At 50.5% G+C, this 18,777-nt stretch overlaps 3 protein-coding genes across 5 annotated transcripts; 2 read left to right on the plus strand and 1 right to left on the minus strand.

Moving 5' to 3' along the window:
• Positions 1 to 322: 322 nt before the first annotated feature.
• PTCD1 (pentatricopeptide repeat domain 1) lies at positions 323 to 5,406 on the plus strand. Its single transcript, XM_009480329.2, has 8 exons — positions 323 to 811; positions 1,508 to 1,648; positions 1,856 to 2,074; positions 2,690 to 2,791; positions 3,173 to 3,931; positions 4,180 to 4,296; positions 4,643 to 4,825; positions 5,049 to 5,406. The coding sequence occupies exons 1-8, from the start codon at positions 323 to 325 to the stop codon at positions 5,226 to 5,228; spliced, it is 2,190 nt and encodes a 729-aa protein (XP_009478604.2). The 3' UTR covers positions 5,229 to 5,406.
• Positions 5,407 to 5,894: 488 nt separating this feature from the next.
• On the minus strand, positions 5,895 to 8,224 carry BUD31 (BUD31 spliceosome associated protein). 2 transcript variants are annotated; one of them, XM_075718317.1, is made up of 5 exons: positions 8,187 to 8,224; positions 7,635 to 7,815; positions 6,918 to 7,040; positions 6,509 to 6,675; positions 5,895 to 6,160 (listed from the first exon to the last, which is right to left on the minus strand). In XM_075718317.1, the coding sequence occupies exons 2-5, from the start codon at positions 7,726 to 7,728 to the stop codon at positions 6,110 to 6,112; spliced, it is 435 nt and encodes a 144-aa protein (XP_075574432.1). In that variant the 5' UTR covers positions 7,729 to 7,815; positions 8,187 to 8,224; the 3' UTR covers positions 5,895 to 6,109. The 2 variants fall into 2 exon arrangements, with proteins under 2 accessions (XP_075574432.1, XP_075574433.1); XM_075718318.1 differs by lacking the exon at positions 8,187 to 8,224 and adding an exon at positions 8,045 to 8,084.
• A 339-nt stretch (positions 8,225 to 8,563) lies between these two features.
• Positions 8,564 to 17,336, plus strand: PDAP1 (PDGFA associated protein 1). 2 transcript variants are annotated; one of them, XM_075718314.1, is made up of 6 exons: positions 8,564 to 8,609; positions 12,629 to 12,720; positions 14,593 to 14,700; positions 15,110 to 15,231; positions 16,121 to 16,272; positions 16,988 to 17,336. In XM_075718314.1, the coding sequence occupies exons 1-6, from the start codon at positions 8,597 to 8,599 to the stop codon at positions 17,044 to 17,046; spliced, it is 546 nt and encodes a 181-aa protein (XP_075574429.1). In that variant the 5' UTR covers positions 8,564 to 8,596; the 3' UTR covers positions 17,047 to 17,336. The 2 variants fall into 2 exon arrangements, with proteins under 2 accessions (XP_075574429.1, XP_075574430.1); XM_075718315.1 differs by having other exon boundaries at positions 12,629 to 12,714.
• Positions 17,337 to 18,777: the final 1,441 nt, after the last annotated feature.

Below are 18,777 nucleotides of genomic sequence, written 5' to 3' on the forward strand. Positions count from 1 at the left end.
GGCGGCGGGCGGCCGGGCCCGGGCTGGCCCGGCCCGGCCCGCTCCGCTCCGCGCCGGCAGCGCCTGAGGAGAGGGGAGGCGGCGGCGGCAGCTCCTGGCCGCCCCGCGCCGCCCGCCCGCGGAATGCCGGGAGTCACCTCTGACCCCGCCGCCCAACGGCCACCGCGCACGCCTCCGCCAATCAGAGCGCGCCGCTCCGCGCCGCTCCCGCCCCTTCCGCCCGCGCAGGCGCCGTGGCTGAGGCTGAGGGGAGCGGGGCCGGGGCGAGCCTAGGGCTGGGCCCCGCTCCGCCGCCGGGGACGCGCCCTCCCGCCGGCACATCATGAGCTCCGGGCGGCTCCTCGCCCCCCTGGGGCCGCTCGCCTGGCGGTGCCGCTGGGCCTGCTCCGCCCTCCGGCCGGGGCGGTGGGCAGCCCCCGAGGGCGGCTCCGGGAAGGCACCGTGCCTGCTCCAGCCCCCGGGCCAGCAGCCGGTGCCGGGCTGGAGGCCGTTCAGCCCCTCACAGGCGTCCTGCAAGCTGCCCCGTGGCGACCTGAGGGAGACCGATGCTGGCAGCTGCGCCGAAGCCGTTGGGGAGGAGGAGGAGGAGCAGGAGGATGAGGATGACGATGAAGATGAAGGCGTGGAGTTCGGGACGCTGTCTAATAAATTTTCTTCTAGGAAATATTATCACAAAACCACAGCAAGCTTCCAGAATTTAAAGCTTCAAGAAGAGGGAGAGGAAGAACCAGAAAGCAAACCTCGACGTGGCCCTAAGAACACCCCGTACTGGTACTTCTTAAAATGCAAGGCCCTCATCAAAGAAGACAAGGTTTGTTCCCAGCTCCTCGCGTATTTGATTTTTAATAACGTTGATGAAAGACACACCTCTGCAACTCTGTCCCATCTGTATCATCCTATCACTTAGCATCTTTACGGAGAGAAGTAAAATACGAAGTAACAAGTGCTAGGATGAGAGGAAATGGCCTCAAGCTGTGTCAGGGGAGGGTTAGATTGGATATTAGGAAAAATTTCTTCATGGAAAGAGTGGTCAAGCATTGGAACAGGCTGCCCAGAGAGGTGATGGAGTCACCATCCCTGGAAGGGTTCAAAAAATGGGCAGACGTGGCACTTTGGGACATGGTTTAGTGGGCATGGGGGTGTTCGGTTGATGGTCGGACTGATGATCTTAGAGATCCTTTCCAATCTTAGAGATCCTTTCCAATCTCAGTGATTCTTAGCTTTTACCTTCATTAAAAAATAATCCAGCCACCAAGCCAGGAAACATGAAATTATTACTCTTCCCTTAATTGGTTTAGTGGTGGACTTGGTAATGTTAGGTTAATGGTTGGACTGGATGATCTGAAAGGTCTTTCCCAACCTAAACAGTTCCATGATTCTAAGAATTTGTGAGGAATCCCGTGTCCTGTAGGACCTTCTACCATAACCTGCCCACAGCTGCGTATATTAACATCCATTGTAATTGATCCTGTTGCTGCCTCATCGTGGATTTTCCTCTTCCCTGTAGCTGGCAGAGGCTCTGGAGCTGTTTGAGGTGCAGATGCTGAAGGAAGAGCGTGTGCAGCCGGAAGAAAGCAATTACACTGTTCTAATTGGCGGCTGCGGCAGGGTTGGCTACGTGAAAAAGGCATTCCGGCTCTACAATGATGTAGGTTTACATTCTCTCCTCTCCCAAACTTTCATCAGGTTTTCTAAGCTAAAACTGTTCCAAGCATTTGGTCATGTTACTTTGTCTCCAAAATGCCTTTGAGTTAGTGTTTGCATCATCTTAGCCTGAAACTCTTAAAAACACGTTACAAAATCCTAGAAGTCCTTTCCTAAAAAGCCAGTTCCAATTCTTCTTCTCTTGCCTCAGATGAAAAAACGAGGCTTAACTCCCACCGAGGCCACTTACACAGCCCTGTTCAATGCTTGTGCCGAATCGCCGTGGAAAGACTCGGGCCTGCAGAGCGCTCTCAAATTACGGCAGCAGCTAAAGAGCAAAAACGAAGAGCTGAACCTGATCACTTACCACGCGCTGCTGAAGGTCTGCGCCTTGTGCTCAGACCTCCGGATGTGCTTTGATGTACTGAAGGTAAATAAGTGACTTTTCTCATATTAAGTGTAGTCTGCTCTGGTTAAAGCTCCTGCAAGTTGCCATATTGCACAGACTGTTTAAATTTCATTTTCAGCAGGGGTAATTACAGATTATGCGTTTGTATTTCATTGATACTTGGTCTCATACAATGAAATCGTCTTGGTATGTACCGACCATTAAGTTTAAGTACACAAAAAGAGGCAGCCTTAAACAGAGGTTGGCTTTAAAACTCTGGGCAGTTGTGTTTTGTGGGGTTCACACCTACTGTGTCTGTCTCCATCCCCTATTTTGAAGACCCATATACTGATACCTCAGTCCTTTTAAAGCTCTTACAGCAGCTCTTCTCAGAAGGGCCAGTCTGGGAGCAGCTAAGAGGATTGCTGTTCCTGCCCTCGAGTTCCCTGTAGCTCCCATCAGGGAGAAGCCGGGATCTATGCAGGCATTTCAGGGCTTTTTTTCTCTTGGAGTGATCATTCTGCTTGCAGCACCGGGAGTTTGCCCTATGCTTTGTTGCTGCTGTATGCCCAGAAGACAACAGCCGTATTTGAGCTTCACAGCCAGCTGGGACGGACTGGGTAACTGGGAAGTTTAATGCTCTCTCTGCTCTTTTAGGAAATTGTGCATAAGGGCCACGTTCTCACAGCCGAGACCTTCAGCTTCCTTCTCATGAGCTGCATAAAGGACAGCGAAAATGGTTTCCGATACGCCTTACAGGTTTGTTTTCATGCTTTAAGTGGGGAGGAAAAAGTACTCCTGTATTGTAACTCATCACTTGAACACACGGAAGGCAGCAGGTTGCTCAGAGCTGATGAAATAGGAGGAGTTCAGCTCCTCCTAAGAGAAGTTCTGCAAACTAGACCTCCACGAGGAGGTCTCGTACACCGGTGGACCACCCTGGATGATCTTGCAGGACTGTACTAGCTCGAGGTGGCTGTTCACTGTCCAGTGGCATCTCACCTCATCGTGCTGTAAACCTGCTCCTTTTCTGCAAGTAGATACCATAACAGTGGGCACAGTAGATATGCTTACAATCTGCTAGAAATGCTCCTGTTATTTAATATCATGTACACCTGGTGTTCATCTTCCCCTTTTCAGGTTTGGAAACAAATGACTGAGCTTGGAATAAAGGCCAATAGCCACACTTACAATTTGATGCTGCGTGCTGCGAGAGACTGTGGAATAGGCAATCCAGTTGTGGCTTCTGAACTCCTGCTCCAACCCGCCCATGAGAACTCATCTCAGCTAAGGCTTGCACCCGGCAGGCAGAAGGAAAAGGTGAAAAATCAGAAGAAGAAGGGATCGGAGAGTGCAGCTGCTGTCCAGCTGGATGTGGAAGCTATGGAAAAGCAATTATTTTGGGAGAGTTCAGTGCAGCCTGAAGAACTGATCCAGCAACAAAATAAAGATGTGAATCAGGCTGAAACAGAACCAGCTGCTCTCAAGAGCCCCAGCGTAGCTCATGGCAGGACAGGAGCGTTGATGAGGAGAGGCCAGAACAAGATGGAGCAGGAACAAGCATGCCTAAGCCAGAAGCAGCGTTTCTGCAACCTGCCCAACTTGCTGGATTCCAGGATGCCTGATGCAGCCGTGGTTTCCTTGGGGACAGCGGCCACACCGTCCGATAGACTGGCTTTGATGGGGGACGTGGAAGGATTCTTGAGTAAAATGAAAGAGGACAATGCAAAACCCAACATTAAAACCTTTACATTACTGGCTGAGCTTGTGGAACCCCAAAGCCCCTCAGAGTCCTCTTTGCTGGCACTCCTAGATGAGCATAAAGTGAAAGTAGATGTGACCTTCTTTAACACTTTAATAAGGAAGAAAAGTAAACAGGGAGACCTGGAAGGAGCAAAGGTGAGGAAAAACTCGGAACCAGCCCTGTCGCCACCTCCTTGTCTCAGGCCTCCAGCATTACCTGTGTTTTGCTGTGAGACCTGTTTCTGTATCCGCAGTAGAAACTGGGAATCTCACACTGTTTTCCACAAACCAGTGCTCAGGTTAATTTCTAAGTAGTTATGGGTTCTGTTCTGGCACCTTCAGCTCTGTCTGGAAAGCTACAGCGAGATTCTTTGGAAACTGATGTCAACATTTGTATCTTGCAGAGCGTGCTGCCAGCTCTAGTGAAGAGGGGACTATCGCCTAACCTCCAGACATTTTGTAACTTGGCAATTGCCTGCCACCGAGAGAAGGATGGACTACAGTTACTCTCAGATTTGAAGGTAATAAACTCTGCTCCTTGGGGTTTGAGCTGCGGGAAGAGGCAAACTGAAGCGTTAATGCTTCTAAAATGACCTGCTGAGGTTTCTGCAGTTAGTGGCTGTGGTCTCACTCCACAAACACGCAGCTCTAGAGTGGGTGCCAGCTCAGGTGGTCTGTCCTGTACCCATGCTGGGATAGGAGAGTGCTCACGGGAAGGGCTGTGCTGGCACTGCAGAAGCTGCTACATGAGTTCTGGAGCGAGAGCCTCGCTCCTTGTGTAAGAAGTGCCCGTATACCTTTTCCTTCTCGAAGTCCTGCACTAGTTGGCAGATAAACCAGCTTAACTGTAGCGTTTGTTGTTTCCAGAAGTCTGGAGTAACTCCCAACAAGTATATCTACAGCACCCTCATTGCTGCCGCTGTGAGGCACCTGGATTACAGTTACCTCACAGAGATCCTGCGAGACATGAGGAATAACCAGGTACCTCCGAATGAAGTTATCATACGCCAGCTGGAGTTCGCAGCACAGTACCCTCCCAAATTTGACAGGGTAAGTAGCCACGCCTGGTCAGAGTGCGAAGGCATCACAGAGGACACTGACAAGGAGGGGAAACGTAGATGTCTGCCTAAGCCTTTTGCCTTTGGCTTTGCCTGATCTGGCTGACAGTTACCTGACAGCCGTTTCTTTACTAGCAGCTTGTAGCTATTGCATAGTGGTATTGAAGTGAGCTCTCTTCTAATAGAAACTTGTTTTGTTGGATTTCTGTTTGCAGTATAAATCAAAGAACCCATACCTGGAGAAAATTGATGGTTTCCGCGGCTACTATTATCGGTGGTTAAAGGTAATGGCAGGAGAGGAGACCCCTCACCCCTGGGAAAAATACAGAACAGCGAAACGTGGGGTGGATGACAATAAAGGAGAGGCTGCACAGGAGCAGCCAGCGCAGAAGTAGCAGCGAGCAGGACGCTGAAGTCTGCATCTTCCTGGTGCTGGAAGAACTTGGAACTTGCTCCCTTAAACCGTCTTATAGTAAAGCTGCTTCGTATTTCCACAAACCCCAGTTCTTGCGATAACTACATAATAAAATATTTGTCCTTTGTTTTAAGGAGAAGCAAATACATTTTTGGGGACTTTCCTTAAACTGCAGAGGAGTAGATAGGCTGTAGTTTAACAAACCCTGTGCTAAACAAGGGAGAAGCAAAATCAGATTTAACAGTGGTTTAGCTCAGTACTAGTTTTGTCTCTTTCCTGTGTTCTGCGTGTTATCTGGGCACTTAACGCGTGACCTGTAAGTCTCTGTAAGACTTCTGGCATTCCTGAATGGATCTATGTGCTAATTCCAGGTTACAAACCTTAGCAGAGAGTTCCAGTGAAACTTAGCTTCCTTCTACACAAGATCAGGGAAGAGCTTAAATCATGACTGGAGTTTTGAGAACTGTATTATTTCCTTTCCCTACAGCCCTTTAAATTCAGTTATTTGAGAAAGAGGGGGAAAAGCTGCTTAAAAAACAACCCACATTTAGAACAGCTCACAGTGTGCAGAGCAACCTTCAAACCAGCCAACCAAAACACAGAAGAGGGGCGTAGAAATGTTTTGCCAGAAGATCGCACCACTCTCTCAAGAAGGCAGACTTTATTTTAAGATAAATGGCTACACAAAAACCTACTCCAAAACACCCACCATTGTATATATGATCCAGATGAACACGCTGCTGGTTTAATTGCTCTACAGAAACACCCAATCACGCAGAAGGTGGCTATAATTGCACTCATAGTCCATTGTGTAGGATAGTATCCCTCAGAGTTCAACAAGTAGTCTTATGGCTAAAGGCTTCACCCAGAACAGCCTCTGCATCCACAGTGAGTGCATTCAATGATTCTCCCCTGGAAAAGAAACACGAGGAGAGTATTTCAGCCAAGCTACAGTGAGCAGACAGACCAGCAGGCTCGGGCCTCAAGGCAGAGAATGGGTCTGTGTGGGAAGGGTTTCTGCCATCTGGTCTTCTGCTGTTTCCCATACTTTCATGACTTTAAACGACTGTGTGCCAAAGCTGACAGCAACTTTAGAACCAACTAGATACCAACTCTACCAGCAAAGATAGAAAATGTTAGAACTAGAGGAAATTACCCGAAAAAACAGCACTACCTGCTCTGCTGTCCCTGACCTGGGAGGAGGTAGACCGGGTACTGCAAGGGTGCAGACAAGCAGAGGAACAAGCTGAAAACCCTTACCACTTCCAGCTTGCTTTTGGGAACCCTGCAGATGCAGTTGGTTCCGAAGTTGGTGTCCCGCGTCTGGATGCACCGCAGGCAGCAGAGGTTCTCGTAACCCTGTTTCTTCCACTTTGCAATCAGGTTTTTGTCGGCGTATCCTTCCTTGATGCAATACTCGTAGAGCTCTGTAGAGGAGCAGGCACCATCACAAGTAGCTCCCGGGAAGCATTAGAAGACTCGCTATCAGGAATTACTCTAGCTGTACTGACGAGCAGGCAAAGCCAGGCAGCCGCCAGCCCTCCCTCCATCTTCCCTCCCCAGAAACCTGATCCTTCCCACCAACGCCCCAATTCAAGCACATCTGCAGGCGGACATCTTACTCCGTTCTGTTTTTCTCTGCCTAGGGTAAAGCGTTTGCATTCCTCACCTCTGCTGATAGCTTTTCTTTTATAGAAGAGATCAAAGATGTAACGTGTTTTCTGGTGATGAATTCTGAAGATAGGCCAGAGGGATTCCACTTTCCTCTTCCCTTCGTGAGGCTCAGTCTCCGCTGGGAGGGAACACAAACACCAGGTTTCAGCTGACTGTTTCAGGCTGCCAACTTATTTCCTTAGTCAGTTTGCAACAAACTGTTCCGAGAATGTTCATAACTTTAATACATTACAGAGATAAGACCAAGCTTAATGGGAGAAGATTCAAATGAAAGGGACCTGACCTGGAACAGTTCCTTTAGGAAGTGAAAATAAAAAAAAAAAAAAGACAGATGATGGGGATGACGTGACCAGCACTGGGATGGCAGGTGACTTCATGGCTGCCCTGGCTCGTCAGACCAGAGCAACAGCATGGACGAGAACTCCCAGTCCCTACATGCACACCAGCAAGCTTCAGCTGGGGCTCAACACAGGTGTGCCCTAAAACAACCATACACTGAACCTCTGTGCTCTGTAACATGGGGACGCATGGAGAAAAGCTACCAGTGCTGACCCAGTCTCAGTCTGCAGCATCACTGAGGTGGAGATATGAGGGGGAAAAAAGCCCCAAAAGGTCGATCTCTATTCACAGGGGAAACTGTGCTTCCTGAAGCAGTTAAGGACAAGCTTGTTTCAGGGACACACCCCTGAGAACACCCAGCTCTGCCGCTTACCTTCTCTCATCTTCTGATCCAGCTCATCCAGCGTTGGCTCAATCAGCTCCCAGCCATCCGGGGGAGGCTTCCTGCTCCTCTTCACTTTGGGCATCACCTCGGAAACAAGGAAGGCGACAGGCGAGGGAACGAGGGTTTGCCTGCACTCGAATGTTTGGGTGCTTCAAAGTCCTGAGAACCACTGGAAACAACGAAAGGAAAACAATTGTTAGATTTCTCGTGAGGTTTCTGTGCCCCTTTGCCATTTTCCCCTTCGATGATAAAAACGAGCTTCACGAAGCTCGTGAAAGAGGTAAAACCTCGCCGCATGCGGCCCCTGGGGTGAGCGCTGCACCCGCCCCACCCCAATAAATCATTTTTTCTCCTCAGCGAAGTGAGCCGGCAGCCGCCCCTCCCCCGCTCCGGCCTACCCTGAAGCAACAACCTCCCTCAGCTCCTCCGGAAACCCCGGCCCAGCCCCGCCAGCCCCACTGCGGCCCCCGGAGCCCGCGGGGGCCCGGCCCGTGCCGTGCTGGCGGCGGCGGGGGGAGGCCCGGGCCCGGGCCCGCTCACCTGCCCAGGGCCGCAGCTTCCGCCCCGCCGTCACCCGCGGGGCCTCCCGCAGCCGGGCCGCCCCGTAGCCCCGCCCCTCTGGGGTGCCCGCGGCGGATGCCTGAACGAAACTCACCCGGCCGTGCGCACACCCGCCTCGGCCGGGGCAAGGCGGGGAGCGGCAGCCCGCCGAAAGGGGAATCGACCCCTCTGTCCGCTGCGGCGCGGAGCGGGGGGAGAACCGGAGGGGCGGCGGGAGCGGCGGCGCTGAGGGCAGCCCCGCGGCGGGGGCCTCGCGGGCCGCGGTGACGGGGCGGGCGCCGAGGGCCGCGCGCCGCGCGCGCGGGGGTGGGGCGGCTTCCGCTTCCGGGGCGCCGCTCGGGGCCGGGGGGGGCCTCGCTGCAGCTGCCGCAGCCGCCATCGCCGCCGCGATGCCGAAAGGAGGTGGGGGCCGGGCCGCGCCGCGCCGCGCCAGGGGTTCGCCCCTGCGAGAAGCAGCCGGGGTGGGAGAGGGGGGAGGGCTGAGGGGTGTAGGCGCCTCAGGCCCCGGGAGGAGAGGAGCGGCGCGGGGGGAGGCCGCGGCTGTGCAGCTCGGCGTGGGCAGGGCTCGGCCTCCCCCGTCTCGGCCGGGAAGGTGCTAGGGGCGGCAGGGCTCGTTCCCCGCCCTCGGGTCTGAAGGGAGGTCTCTTTCCCTGCTTTCCCTGGCCTCGGGGAGCTTGGAGCGGGGCGGGGGAGTGTCTCCTTTGCCCCTTCTCGGCCGCGGAGGAGCTCGGAGGGAGGTCCCCTTGCCGCGCCCCGCTCTGGCTGTGGGTGGCCTCGGAGGGGGGACCTCGGTTTTCTCCCCAAGCCCGTTCGTGGAGGGCTTCGGAGGGAGCCTCGCCCCCCCGCCCCGAATTGCTGGCGGATTCTCCACGTTTCTCACAGAGCTGGGGCTCCCGTTCTGTGCCCCTCCCCAACGAGCGCCGTGGGATCGCAGCAGCCCCTGGGGGTGTCAGGGCCTTGGGGTGCCAGCACACACACACCCGCCGTGGGACCGGGAGCGGGCTGGGCCCCATGTGCTCCCCACTGGGCTGGGGAAACTGCAGCCGGTTCCCCTGGGGCAGGGCTTGGGGCACACGGACGCCCGGGGAGGGGAGTTCACGGCTACCCCGGGGGTCCCGGGGGGCATCCCGGGGGGCATGCAGGCAGCATGTGCTGGCTGACGGCCTTCCCCTCCCGGTGGTTCAATGGTGGAGATCTCCGGGGCCGGGTACGGGGAATCTGAGCGGCCAGGCAAGAGGGTCCGGGCCTGAGGGGCAGCGTGGGGGGGACGCGGAGGTGGTCTTCCATTCAGGGGCTCCAAAAGTGGCTCCTTTCATGTGGCTCCGGCAGCTCCGCATCTGGGTATTATGGAGCGGGTACCGACTTGCTTGTGTCATTAAGGAGAAGTAATGAGGGACTGACAGGCTGTCAGGGCTGAGCTGGATCCACCCAGAACCTTCTCCAGATGCACCATCTGCATAATTGGCTCTTGTGCGAGCGTCAGTGAAACCCCAGTCATATACATTAATGTAAACCAGCCCTCGTCATTCATCTCCTCTGTAGTTTGCTCCAATTTATTTCATCAGCGTTTCCCAAGCTTTAGTACCAAATCTGCTTCCCTATTTAGATTTTTCAAGCACTTTATTTTGTCTCCATTTGCACAATGTTAGTAGATAGGGCTGAAGCTTTCACGTATTTTTTGTGAAGGCAAAGAACTGTGGTGGGTCGTAACCCCGACTGCCATATTTAAATGCCCCGTAGCTCAGGATTTCCTGCTCTGTATTTCATTGTACAGTTTTAAATGTTTGCTTCAAACCTTTTGCTTCTTGGGAAAAGGGGGATCTTTGCCCACTCCCCCCCCAGGTCAGTAGGAATTATTATATTATGGAGTGGATTTTTGCAATCGCTGTTTAATATAAAATGGGGATTTTAACCAGCCATTAATAAATTTTGTTACAGGATTATTTCTGATGGTATTGTTCTTTTTTTTGAATACCTTGATTCAAAAAGAATAAGTGATTCCTTCAATATTCTCGATTTAAAGTCCTTAGTTTTTCTGTTTAAAGCTGAAGCCAAATGTGTTTGAACGCGTGCCTGCCTTAGGCAGCAGTGGTCTTTACTGCAGGTGAATCTATTTTAAAAATCCTTCACAGAGGAGGATAAGAATCATTATCCCTATTTTACAGACAGGGAAACCGAGGCACAGAGCTGACGTGAGTAGCGCAGCGTGATGCGGTGGGTTGGTGGCAGATGCAGGACCGGTGCTCCGCTTGTCTGACATGCGGCCTGATCTCCCTGTGAAGAGCAGAGCCCTGCCCCTGCCCCACGCCGGGCTCCCCGCACTCCCTCCAGCTGCTGAGCCGGTGGCACCGCTGCTCCCGCTCAAAGGGGCCGTACTTCTCTGTGCGCGGGCTCGAATATAATGAGATTGATTCGCTCTTCAATTTGCTTCTTTTTAGGCATTTCATGTAAGATAGTTTCTCTTGAGTTGCTTTCCCCCCCCCCCCCCCCCCCTTATTACTGCTTTTTATTTGCAGTAACAAGGCTTTTGCATTCTTCAATTCTGAACCCAACGTAAAATTCTGAGCCCAGCTGGACAAGAAGGCTGCCTGGCATCAGTTAAGCTTGTAGCGCAGAACTGTTTTGGTTTATTTAGGTTTTCTTGGTGTTACATAGTGTGTCAGGGATATTACTGTTGTTCCATCTAGAGTGATGTCATTTGCTGGGCAGTGAGGTAATGTCTCCTGGGCTAGAGCGCTCTGGGACAGATCTAGTTCCCAGAGGGTGTCAGTGTTGCCACGTGGGATGGTTGGGAACAGATAGACAGAAAACACGTGTCTTTGGGTGCAGCAAAGCTTTTGATTGCGCTCGTGGTTTGAGAGCCCATGAGCTTCCATGGCTGGGGTCCGAGAGAAGAATCTGGTCTCTGCACTTCCACATCTCACCTGAGGAAAACATCTCAGGAATCTCTGTAAGGCTTCACAGTGGGGTTTTTGAGAGAATTTATTCCACAGCTCAGCTTTTACTGAGCTAAAATGTGTGAGAGTTTGTGCTGAGCCAGGAGGACTGGTCAGAAAACATTGACTTTCTAAAGCTGGCAGCCCGCAGATGCTGCCCGTGCTGGTGCTCCCTGTCCCTCCAAGTCCAACAGCACAGCCAGGTGTGGCTGTGGCACAGCAGTGACAGATTTCTCCCTTGCGTTGTGCACAGTCCCGAGGAAGGACGGACGATCCCCTCAGCCCTCCCCACCATCGTAAGGTTTCCGTTGTCCTTGGCAGGTGAAGCAGGGAGGGTGAGAGAGAGTGTGAAGATGTCCTGCTCCTTCCGTCAGACTTCAGAGGCTCCTGCAGTAGCAGAGAGCTCCCTTACCTGAGCTGTTTGCTTTTTGCCAGTCTCACACACTGGTTCTACCTTGAGCTCCCTAACTTAAGGCTGGAGACTGACTCTACTCAGCTTACTTTCCAGCAGTTCTTACGTAAGAACATAAATGGAGCAGTCACTTGCAGGAAGCGTTACTGGCTTCAGCAATTCATTAATCAACAGAATTTTGAACTTGAGAGCAGATCTTAGCCAGGCAGTCCAGCCAGCTAAGCTGCCTCTCTCCTCTTCCTGGTTCCTAGAGCTTGTTTTTATTTTTCCTTATAAAGCGGTAAAACATAGAGGCTTCTTTTAGTAGTTTTTCAGCTCTCACTGTAAGTCCCAAAGCTTTTGTCCAATTAGCTTCCTATTTTCTCTTGGCACAGCCTTAGTGTAGGGGAGGGGTGAAGGAGGCAAGCTTGTCGGAGAGTTGGTTGTAACTGCGGCTGCCGCAGGAACATGCCGTGATTCCTCCTGTGCAGGAAATGCAGAGAGCAGCTGTGGGACTGAGCACCCCTTGCCAGCTCGGGAAGTGAATCAGAGAGGCCACAAGCATAGACATGGGTGGGCAAGGAAGGGCGGCGTCACCGAGAGCCAGGGGGCACTTGAAAGCTCATTATCTAATAAACAGTGTCACGGCTCTGCGGTGTGTGAGGGATGGGGGTACCCCCTTTGGGCAGTACTTTCCTGGCTCCCTCTCTGTAGGACAAACCTGTGCTTCATTTGGAAAACGCTGTACAGCTGAGAGGCTGCTCTGGGTTCTGCTGCCTCCAAAACCAGCCCAAGGGGAAAGAAAGAACTGATTCTACGACTATGTTTCTATGGATCAGTAATCCCAATTCTCTGTATAACTTACCCAAAATTCTTGGAGTGTTTCACTGAGACTGGCAAGTTCAACGTGTCCTTTTTTGATTGTCATTTAGATTCTATCAGAGGAGCTATTTTGGTTTGTCCTGTCTGCACTGAAAATCCAGAGAGAGTGCTGCAGGAGGAGTAGACCTTTCTGGAAGCTTAGGAAGCTTATTGCTAAACCTTTTTTAAACCTTTTTTTTTTTTTTTTTTTTTTTTTTTTTTTTTTGGTGCAGGTAGGAAAGGAGGCCACAAAGGCCGAGCAAGACAGTACACAAGTCCTGAAGAGATTGATGCCCAGCTCCAAGCAGAAAAGCAAAAGGCAAGGGTATGTGTTTGCCTACCTTATGTGCTTACTGTCCTAAGTTCTGGCTTGTACAGCATGCTTAACTTGCGGTTCATGAGAAACGGCAGCTTAGTCAAGTGCTGCGGGTCATTCTGTCAGTGATCACAATATGAATTCTGAATATCTCTGGCTGGGGAGACTGCAAGGCGTGATCCAGTCTGGTTCCTCAGAAATGAGGCCAGGTGGACCATCCGGTTCACAATTTGAAGGTTAAAGGATAGGGAAGATGATTGCACAGCAGCTCTAGCCATCTTTTACCCCTGTATTTCATCATTGTAGTCTCCAGTGTCAACTAGTTTTTTTATCCGTGCTCTGCAGCTTGGCTGTGAAGGAAAAGGCCTCACATCTTGACATCTAATTGTGTATTGAAATTATTATGTTTGCCCTCTTTCTTTTCTAGATTTAAAAGACCAAATTCCTTTGACTTCTTCGTGTACACATGATTTTCTTCTTTGCCCCTGACTTGTAGGGAGAGGTAACAGAGTTTTCTGGCATGAGTTCTTTTTTGGGCGTGCTTCTATGCCCCAACACAACTGCCCGAATGGTATTATAAAAGGCCTGGCTACTTTTTGCAGTACGTGCTCTCTTGTAGTCCCAAATTATCACAGCTATGATGGCGCTCTCCCTGCTATTTTTCTGTGACTTTCTGAAAGTGCTGCCTAAGCCCAAATATACTATTCCAGCTGAAGCCTCGCAGCACTGACTACAGTAGGATAATTATACCCCATGTAGGAAATAGTGATGACTGCCTCCCAGAAGAAGATTAATCTTTCAAGCAGTTATGAGCCATATTGTTGACTCCTTTTTAATGTTTTGACCAGCTGTAACTCAAGATGATTGTGTGGTTTGCTGCTTAGCCACATATTCTGACTTTGCGTTGGATTTCTTCTTCCGAAGTATAACTCCTTGGTTTGTTTTCTGATTCCACCTTCTTGGTTTCGTGCCATCTTTCCAAATTCTGAAACCGCTTATGGGTCTGATCCTGTTTTCCAAAATTATTCCAGCTCCTACCGGTGTGATGTCATTCACAAACTTTATAAATGTTCTCTGCTTCCGAGTTGTTAATAAAAATAACCAACTGGAAATGGAACAGAGCAAGCAGGACCCCACTTGAAATGTCTGTCTTGTTTCAAAACAAACCAGAGAACTGCTCTTTGAGAAGGATTTCACATAGTGATGGTTACATCTAACGCTATTTTGTTAGGGAAAGCTTAAAAAAAAAATTAACAAAATTACTCCTCTTACTGCCTATAGCTCATCCACTTTGCCAGTTGCTCTGATGAGGGATATTTAGCAATGGTAAAGCAAGCTACTCACACCCGTGCTGGTTCTTCTAATCTGACCTTCTAATGATTTACAAATTAATTCCTAGACCTCTGACTGGTAAAAGCTGTGCTACAAAGGCTGTAATTTCTTGGATGATAGTATTCTGGTTGGTCGTTGTCAATTTGCTCTTCCCTACGTTTTTTTTTTTTTTTTTTAAATCTAGATCTAAGATGGGATCCAGCTCTATACTACATCTCTGTAGTTTCCAGTCCGTGAGATATTGTGCCCCAGAAACCCAGGCCAAAGCAAAGAGCCAGTTCTGTCTTTTACAATAATTTTGCTGTTCTCTCTGTGTAACAGGCCAGGAAAGTTGTTTAGAGGTGATTTGCCGGGGCAGATGATGCACAATTATGTGTTGAGGATGAGCTCATGTTTTGTAACAGCCAGGCACCTTTGGTGTCATAAGGGCCACCTTATGTGCTCTCAGAGCTGTCTCTTATCCCTCAAAATGATCTCATTTAAGAGTCACTGTTGGATTTGGGATTTTCATTGACATACATTTTCTCTAATTTCTTGTGATTTTTGTAGGAAGAAGAAGAGCAAGAAGAAGGAGGCGAAGGAGCAACAGGAGACCCCAAAAAGGAGAAGAAGTCTTTAGATTCAGATGAGAGTGATGAAGATGATGAGGATTATCAGGTACTCTATTTCTCAGGGCACTTAATGCATTTGCACCGCCCAGATTCTTGAGGCAGGAGAGAGATGCATGCTCTTGACTCCAAGTTGTCTTTGATCGCTACCTGTAGTAAATTTTTTATGGAAGGACTGTTTTTAGAAGCCAAGAAGCCCCTTACTTGATTGCATTTTGTCCTCAGAATGAAAACTTGTGTATTTTTATAAGGGAAATACAAAGGCAAGAATATTTAAATAAAGGCTGAAGATGACTGGTAGTATAAATCTTGGTTCATAAGTGGGTTTGATGTTTGGTAGTGAAAACATCTGGAATTCTGCTTTTGGGGTGTGTTGCGGTGTATTTGATGAGCTTTGATACAACACAATGTTGGGTATGAGAGAGCTTCTTAACCTTCCTCTTGTTCTTGAACCTTAGCAAAAGCGCAAAGGAGTGGAAGGGTTGATAGACATAGAGAATCCCAATCGTGTAATTCAGACAACCAAAAAAGTAACTCAGCTGGACCTGGATGGACCTAAGGAACTCTCGCGACGAGAGCGGTGAGTCTTCCCTGCTGCCTCGGCAGCAGCGAGTGCGCTCCTGGAATTTCACTCTTGCTGGTGGCAGCAGCTTTACGTGGGGAGATGCTTCCATGCTGTGTATGTGTTGGTGTTTGGAAGCCCTTTAGGTGTGTCACTCTCTAAAGCGGACACTGAGCAGCAGCAGACTGTCAGGCAGCACTCACTGTGGTTCAAAATGTCTTTCCTTACAAACTTTACAGAAGTTGTCCTCTGGAAGTAGCTATGGCCATCCTGGAGCCAGGCAGCTCGGCCGGTGCACTAAGACAGTGAAGTTTGTTGCTGTGAAGCTGATATAGAGCATTCCTTTCCTGAAGTTTTATGCCAAAAATCCATCCTAGCTGAAATCTGTTAACCAGAGGTCACCTTAGGGTCTGCTTTAATCTTGCTGCAGAAGGTGACAGCAGTTTCCCAGATTCCAGGGGTCATGGTGAAATTTTTATCTGAGCAGATGAATAAGACAAACCAAAGTTTAGTCTTCTAGTTTCATTTAGCAATGGAGAGCTTGAGAGTGAAAGATTTAAGCTTGCTTATTTGGGATAGATTGCTTCAGCAGAAGTACACCTTTGAGGGTAAGGCTGGGAGAAACACATCATGGTGCTATGCAGTCCGGGGCTAATTCATTTGACCTCATTGTGTGTCAATGTCCTTATTTAGCTGAACAAAGGTAATAATCTCTCTCACCATCCCTGTTCAAACCCTGTAATAGATATAACCTGTGCTTGAAAACTGGTGACAGGGCCCCCCAGTCTCAGTGGGCAACCCACCTCTCTCCTCACCATCCCTCCCGGTCAGAGAGCCTCCCCCCTCTCTGCCTCTACCTGCGTGCTCACGTGGATCCTCTGATGACCGCTGTGTTTCACTCAAACAGAGAGGAAATAGAGAAACAAAAGGCAAAAGAAAGATACATGAAAATGCACCTAGCTGGCAAAACAGAACAAGCGAAGGCAGATCTCGCCCGACTAGCCATCATTCGGAAGCAAAGGGAAGAAGCTGCCAGAAAGAAAGAAGAAGAAAGAAAAGGTTAGAGAGTAATTCATCATACCCTCTTACTCTTTGCAATGGCTGTACTGCCAAGGGGCATGATTTCCCATCTCGCACGTGGTAATCCCTTGTCTCCTGAGCCTGCATGGCATTGCTGAGTGTCCTTACAACTCCCCTCATCAAAACCAGGTTCAGCTGTTTCATTCTTACAAAGCTCCTGCTCTATAAAGCTCTAGGACATCTGAGCAGGGAGCAGGGAAAGAGAGAAGGGAATTGCCTTTGATACCCATATTGTCCTCAGCCTCCCAAGCGACGCTTGCTCCAGTTTGGGGGTTTAGCAAGTTCCCTGTGCTGGGTGTGATAGATCTGCTTTGCATGCCGGCGATCCAAAGAGCCCAGGGAATTTGCAGCGCTCCTCCCCTGCCCGGAGTTTCTCTTCAGCTCTGACAGGCATGAACCAGAAGTCCGACCAATGTGTGTTCTTAGCAGCTTCCACAGAGAAATTTGTGCATCAGCATCAGGGTAATTTGTGGATGCCTGAAGAGAGGCCAGGGAGAGAAGGGAACATGCAAGGGGAGCTGCTCCTCTTCCACTCTGGAGGGGATCTACCAGGGATTGGCGGGGAGGGTCATTTTTTTTCCTGTTACCTCACTGTACTAGCAGGATTTTGGTCTCGGGGGCTGTCAAGCCACCACCACCAGTCCCTGATGTGCTCTGTGAAATGATGAAACCTCTGGTTTTTTTCCTCCCCCAGCAAAAGACGAAGCGGCTATGGCAGGTAAAAGACTTCAGTCACTATCCCTTAACAAGTAAGCACAGGACATGCAAGAGGAGGAAACGCCAGGGAACTGTGCCTGGTGCCTGCTGGGAACTCTGTCGTGTTGCATACCATCGATGCCACGTAGGGTGTACTGCGGCATCGAAGTCACCTTCACCTCCAAGAGACACTGACGATGTGTTTGTCTTCATCCTGGCACAGATTTCCATTTGGGGTTAGGGGCAGCTGCTATCTTCGGTGCAGAACTGTGCTGAACAGCGATTCTCTGTAACAGTTTGGAAACCTGAATGTTTTTGCTGTTTTTAGGATTAAGAACTCATAGACAAGGGGGCAGGGCGGGAGGGAGCTGTGCGGGAGGGGAGATGCTTCAAATATTAGATTGCAAGAAAATAGATTGTGGGGTCATTGTGGGGTGGGGCATGGGGTGGGGAACTTTGACTTGCTAGTGACAGCCCAAAGGAAAATGTATCAGAGGAATCCCTTTGGGCAAACGGCCCGTAAAATTTTGCTGCAGGGTGTTGCAGTATAATCTGGGAGCCTGACTTCATGGACATCTGGAGTGCCGTTCCTTCCCGGTTTCATCCCTCCTTTCTTGCAGCCAGTCTCCCCATTTCCCTCCTCTTCATTTTTTTTTTTTTTCCTTCTCCTTATTAGGAATAGTGCCAGTTTTTAACCACATCATCCTTTGTTTAAAGGAAAAAACCAAACATCATCATTAATTGTATCAGACCCAGATGGAAAAAAAAAAAAAAACCTTGATAAAGTTTAAAAAAACAACAACAGAACTTGTATATTTGGCTGATTAAAATGTAAATTATAACTGCTCTGTCCCTGTCTTGTGCATGTGTAAGTGAACAGGAGCGTGCGGGCTGCTGCTGAGATGCCAAGTGCAGTAGCTGCCTGGTGGTTGGCGACTTCTGCGACTGCCGCTTTGCCGTTTCTCTGTGTTGTTTGTGGCGTGGGATTTGGCTGGAAGTTCAGGAGCTCCACCAGCCGATGCAGCCTGAAGGCACAAAGCTTTTCCTGCTGTCTCTGATGGACGTCTTGCACAATCTGATTACCGCAGTGGAGAAAACAGTTACCCTCCGGCTGCTGTCTAACCTAGTCACGGTGTCGGAAGGCCAGTCCCCAAACTGTCGCCCCTGTCAGCCGTCCTATTTCACGGTGCAGGGCCGCTGGAGCGAGAGATGCTCTAACCTGCTCTGCCCCAGGGAGTCCGGCTGCCAGCCTGTGCCAGGGACACCAGCGCTTCCCGGACTCGCTCGCCAAAGGCTGGAGGAGATTCAGCCCCAGAGCTGAGATGGGAGCTCTCGGAGTCGCGAGCAGAGATCTTGTAGAATCGCAGGATGACAAATGTGATTTGTTCTGTGTACGCCCGCTGTCCCTGCCTGGCTGCAGGTTGGCAGGGGCGCAGGTGTGAGGGAGGGATGCGCTGTGGGGAACGTCACAGCGAGCTGCCCGCTCAAACCCCGGTGGGAACTTGCTTTCTTGGTCCGGGAATGCCGTGTCACCTCCGCGCGTGGATAAAGGCGGAAGCCTTAGAGCTGTTCCCCCAGCCTGTGCTGTTGTACCCCAAGGCGTAATTTGAGGCCGGAAATATTTCCGGGGAGCTATGCACAATGAGCGGTACCACAGAGGTGCCCTTGCTGTCAGCTCCGAGAGGGAAGAGCCGATATGGTAGGGACAGAACTGGCACCAAGTCCTCGGAGCACGGGGAGGCGGTGGGCTGACGCCTGGGATGGAGCAGGGCGGGAGCCACAGGTGGA

Source organism: Pelecanus crispus, chromosome 11 (assembly GCF_030463565.1).
Source record: "Pelecanus crispus isolate bPelCri1 chromosome 11, bPelCri1.pri, whole genome shotgun sequence".
Taxonomy (NCBI): domain Eukaryota; kingdom Metazoa; phylum Chordata; class Aves; order Pelecaniformes; family Pelecanidae; genus Pelecanus; species Pelecanus crispus.

Coding starts and splice junctions, on each gene's coding strand:
- PDAP1 (XM_075718314.1), top strand. Junction 15,232..16,120: donor GAACTCTCGCGACGAGAGCG/GTGAGTCTTCCC, acceptor TCACTCAAACAG/AGAGGAAATAGAGAAACAAA. Junction 16,273..16,987: donor GAAAGAAGAAGAAAGAAAAG/GTTAGAGAGTAA, acceptor TTCCTCCCCCAG/CAAAAGACGAAGCGGCTATG.
- PTCD1 (XM_009480329.2), top strand. CDS start 323: ATGAGCTCCGGGCGGCTCCTCGCCCCCCTGGGGCCGCTCGCCTGGCGG. Junction 1,649..1,855: donor CATTCCGGCTCTACAATGAT/GTAGGTTTACAT, acceptor CTCTTGCCTCAG/ATGAAAAAACGAGGCTTAAC. Junction 2,075..2,689: donor TGTGCTTTGATGTACTGAAG/GTAAATAAGTGA, acceptor CTGCTCTTTTAG/GAAATTGTGCATAAGGGCCA.
- BUD31 (XM_075718317.1), bottom strand. CDS start 7,728: ATGCCCAAAGTGAAGAGGAGCAGGAAGCCTCCCCCGGATGGCTGGGAG. Junction 6,676..6,917: donor AAGAAAAGCTATCAGCAGAG/GTGAGGAATGCA, acceptor GCTCCTCTACAG/AGCTCTACGAGTATTGCATC. Junction 6,161..6,508: donor CCAAAAGCAAGCTGGAAGTG/GTAAGGGTTTTC, acceptor TTTCTTTTCCAG/GGGAGAATCATTGAATGCAC.